The following is a 3927-nucleotide window of genomic DNA, read 5'->3' on the forward strand; positions in this document are numbered from 1 at the left end:
TACAACACGTCCCCTTCACCCTAACACCTGTAAGGATGCTTACAGTATAAGTAACTATATCCCACCAAAACAAGGAGACAAAACGTATTACTTGCTACACTAAATCCTAGCAGTATAGCCAGAATTGAGACACCAGTGCTCCCAGATATTTTCTGAAGTTCCAATTCCTTCACCAGCTTGTCAAAAGACTTTCACAAGCCAAGACCTATCTGGTGCTGACTAACAGTAGTGTTCATCACTGGGACTATTGTGCCAGTTCTCCCAGGCTTCCCTGGGCCAGGCCTTTGACTGTCACTTGCCCTCCATCATTCAGTTCTGCTTCAAGGTCAGCCCGAAGTACAGTCACTGAAGGGTGAAGACAGTAGTCAAGTCTAACACATGAGATGAAATGCCTTACCTTGAGATATTTAAGAATGGACAGTCAGTCCTTACAGAACATGTTTTTAAATCCCTCCTTTGCAAAAAGAAGCCCAGTGCTGTATCACAGAGTCAGACTCTTCTGGCTGGAAAGGGCCATTAAAGATCACCTAGTTTCAACCCTTCTGCCATGGTCAGAACACATTCCAGGTTGCTCCAAGCCCCACCCAAACTGGCCTTGAACACTGCCAGGGATGGGGTATCCACAGCTGCTCTGGACAATGTGTCTGACAACTCACCCCCACCTTCATTGTAAAAAATGTCTCATGTTCAGTTTAAGTCTGCCCTCTTCCAGTTCAAAGCTTGCCCCTTAGCCTGTCACTAGAGACTCTAGTGACAAGTCCTTCTCCACCTTGTCTTGGCCCCCTTTACATACTGAAAGGCCACAATAAGGTCTCCCTGGAGCTACCTGTTCTCCAGGATGAGCAACTCCCTCAGTTTTTCTACATAAGAGAGGTGCTTCAGCCCTCTTGACAGTACACCCTTTTCTCTACCATATTACCTATCCCCAAGCTGGTCTAAGAGGCCTGCAAACAGCCCTGCACCGATACCAACTTGGTAAATTTCACTGACCTGCTGTGAAGTGCTTTACTACACTGCCATATCAGTCCTCTTCATGTACTGCAATCTCAAATAAATGTTGTTATCCATCTTTAGATCTGCTGCCACTTTTTGTCTCCATGAATTATGGTCTCACACTTGTGAATGGCACAGAAGGAGACAACTGTAAAAAAGGCTTTTATTTTAGTTCATCTCCTCACTGAGGCTCATTACCAAACAGAAGACAAATCCAAAGAGATGGTCCTAGGACTCTTAGCAAGCCCATCTCAAAGCTCTTGCGTATGGAAGAGAAATCTCCCCTACAGCCAGATGCAGGAAGTCCAGAACAGCAATGCAGGGATATGCTTCCCAGCTACAGTCTGGTCACTCCATAGGCACAGAGTCCAGCTCATTTAGGAAGCGCTGACACTTTCCCATCAGGATCTTGATGGCTTCGCTCACCAGCACATCTGGAGGCAAGATACCCGTCGACTCCACTGAAACTGCACAGAGACACAAGTCAGCACAGCCATGAGGCAGCTTTAGCCTGCACCTGGCTCCAGCATTTCTGTCCCTGGCCTTCCCTTACACCATGCTTCTTCACAGCCAGACAAGCTGCCAGCAGCAAGCACAAACAGATCAATCCCAAACCACAACCTCAGTACCCACTGGAATACGAATGTAGGGATGCTGATGATGGGATCAGGGAGGGGAAAGCAGAGAGTCAGCTACTTCTGCTGGCCAGCCAGTCTCTGCTCGTTGACACAAACCATGGCAGGGCTCTGTGGAAAACAGGGAACTTACAGATGTAATGGTTCCGTACTCTTGCCAGGCGCACGAGGTTTTTCAGACCCTCGTGACGGAAAACTTCTCTGCTGAACGTGTCCAACCGTGCATTGGCTACCCTTGCCACCTTTTTTCCTAGCCAGAAAAAGATGACATGGGCAAATGGTAGCAATGGGTGTCTCGTGGTCACAGCAGGTGCTTACTCCTCAAACAGACACTCCCCCATCAGCAAAGGCAGCAATGTATCTCAGGTATACATCTATGTACGTAAACATCTACAAAGAATTAGCATATACCCAACATGAAACTCCAACCTGGCAGAACTAACCCAAACACAAAGCCTGCACGTACCCCTGGGCAGGACACAAGAAGTCTTCTCCACACTCAGCTGCTGCAAAGACCAAGCTCACTACCCAGCCTTACAAGTGAACAGCACTGGAAGCCTCAGTCGGCAGCTGCAGAGGTCTGCAGACAATGCCTTAGCATTTTGGGGAGATCTCAGTTCAACCCCTAACACATCTGCATGTGGGAGCCACTCATCCATAAAAACAGGCTCAGAAGAGCATGAACAGTTGCTAATTAGCAAGGCAACATCACAACGGGGTTTTGTCTCTACATGGTTGGGCTCTAATCTTGAATCAGTCTCTACTAAGGCTTGTAAGGAACAGGGCACTTAGAGCAGAAAAAAGTACCCTTGATATTCTGGATCTCGATGACTCCAGGGGAAAAGCACTTCTGCAATGTCTCAGCTGCCTCATCCTCAATAGGCTGCAGGAGAGTAATGTCAGGAAGCAGTCGATAACTAGCCGTGGCCACAGGAGAAAACTTGGCATGATCTTTACCTGCATGAAGAATTAAGAGTCAAGGACGAGGGCAGGCCTCAAGGAGCAAGAGCACCAGGACCTAAAGTTCCAGGGGGAAAACTGGTTCTCCACCTTTCCTCCTCACACAGCAGTGCCCTAGTACAAGCACTCACATCCCTCCTCCCACTGCCCTAGGACCCACAACTCACCTATACCCTTGACACAGTGCATAAGCACATCTATTTCCTGTCCAGGCCGCAACAGTGCAATGAGGATATCATCGTGAACAGGTCGGAAGTCAGCATCTGGAAAAAGGTCTGTCTGATTCCCCAAGGGCACCCATGTCATATGTTTACTGTACACTGCAAAGAGAAGTCACAAACATCAGCCAGCTGCTGTCTCAAAGCAGGTCACTGACCTGTACAAGACTGGAGATGGCAAAAAGCAAGCCTAGCAGAATGAAGGAATCAGCTGTCTCTGCTCACAGGGCTGAGAGAACAGCCCAAATCCTGTCTTCCAAGTCCAGGAAAAAAACCAAAAAAAAAACCTCAGCACCTATTTGTATGAGAGAGCTCACCTTTGTGATTGAAATATAGTTCATTAGGATCAGATGATTCCTTGGCAGCCTGAGGGTTTCGGCTGCATTTTATTTTCAGTTGAAACTGCAGAGTATCGATTTCTGTGCCTTCTTGATCTCCTGGGAAGGAAAGAACTGCATGAGCTTCTATGAAATCACACTTATGCTCTGTTTACATGACCCTGATTTCCTACTTTCAGGGAAGCCTTCAATACTTATATTTGATCTGAGACTCTCACCTTGGTTTCTATACTCAAAGAGTCGAGGGTCAGCTCGGATAGGGATGAGGCCCAAGCGATGGGCCAGAATTTCATCCTGCACAATGGATGTGTTGTTGTACACAAAGACCTTCTCTACAGCCATTGTTGGCACCTCAGGGAGACAAGAGACCAAATCAGCAGCATAAGATGATAGTTGAGCTACATGCCAACAGATTGTCCAGCTAGTGTCCCTTCTCTCCCATAAATAACTGCCATGCAGACTATTTCCAGTGGTATTTCTGTCAAAACCAGGCTACCCAATATATCCTTACACCCAGCGTGTAAGGGCAATGAGGCTCTTAAGAGGTCTAGAACACATGTCATATGAGGACGGGCTGAGGGAATTGTGTTTGTTTAGCCTTGAGAAAAGGCGTCTCAGGGGTGACATTGCTCTCTACAAGTACCTGAAAAGAGGTTGTAGAGAGGTGAGGAATGGTCTCTCCTGCCATGGCTGCAGTGAGAGGACTAGAGGGAACTGCCATAAAATGAAACAGGGGAAGATTCAGATTGGATGCAAGAAGAAAAAAATTCACTATTAGGGTGG

The 3927-nt window shown here is 47.3% G+C and overlaps 1 protein-coding gene across 1 annotated transcript; it reads right to left on the reverse strand.

Annotated features, from left to right (window-relative positions):
• Positions 1 to 1143: 1143 nt before the first annotated feature.
• On the reverse strand, positions 1144 to 3542 carry POLR1C (polymerase (RNA) I polypeptide C, 30kDa; the record flags this gene model as incomplete). The annotated part of the gene is made up of 6 exons (XM_009082904.1): positions 1144 to 1460; positions 1762 to 1878; positions 2436 to 2585; positions 2756 to 2908; positions 3124 to 3243; positions 3363 to 3542. Coding segments are annotated over 6 exons (839 nt in total), but the record flags the coding sequence as incomplete, so codon positions are not given.
• Between the last annotated feature and the right edge of the window lie 385 nt (positions 3543 to 3927).

Source organism: Acanthisitta chloris, unplaced genomic scaffold (assembly GCF_000695815.1).
Source record: "Acanthisitta chloris isolate BGI_N310 unplaced genomic scaffold, ASM69581v1 scaffold8449, whole genome shotgun sequence".
In the NCBI taxonomy this organism is placed as follows: domain Eukaryota; kingdom Metazoa; phylum Chordata; class Aves; order Passeriformes; family Acanthisittidae; genus Acanthisitta; species Acanthisitta chloris.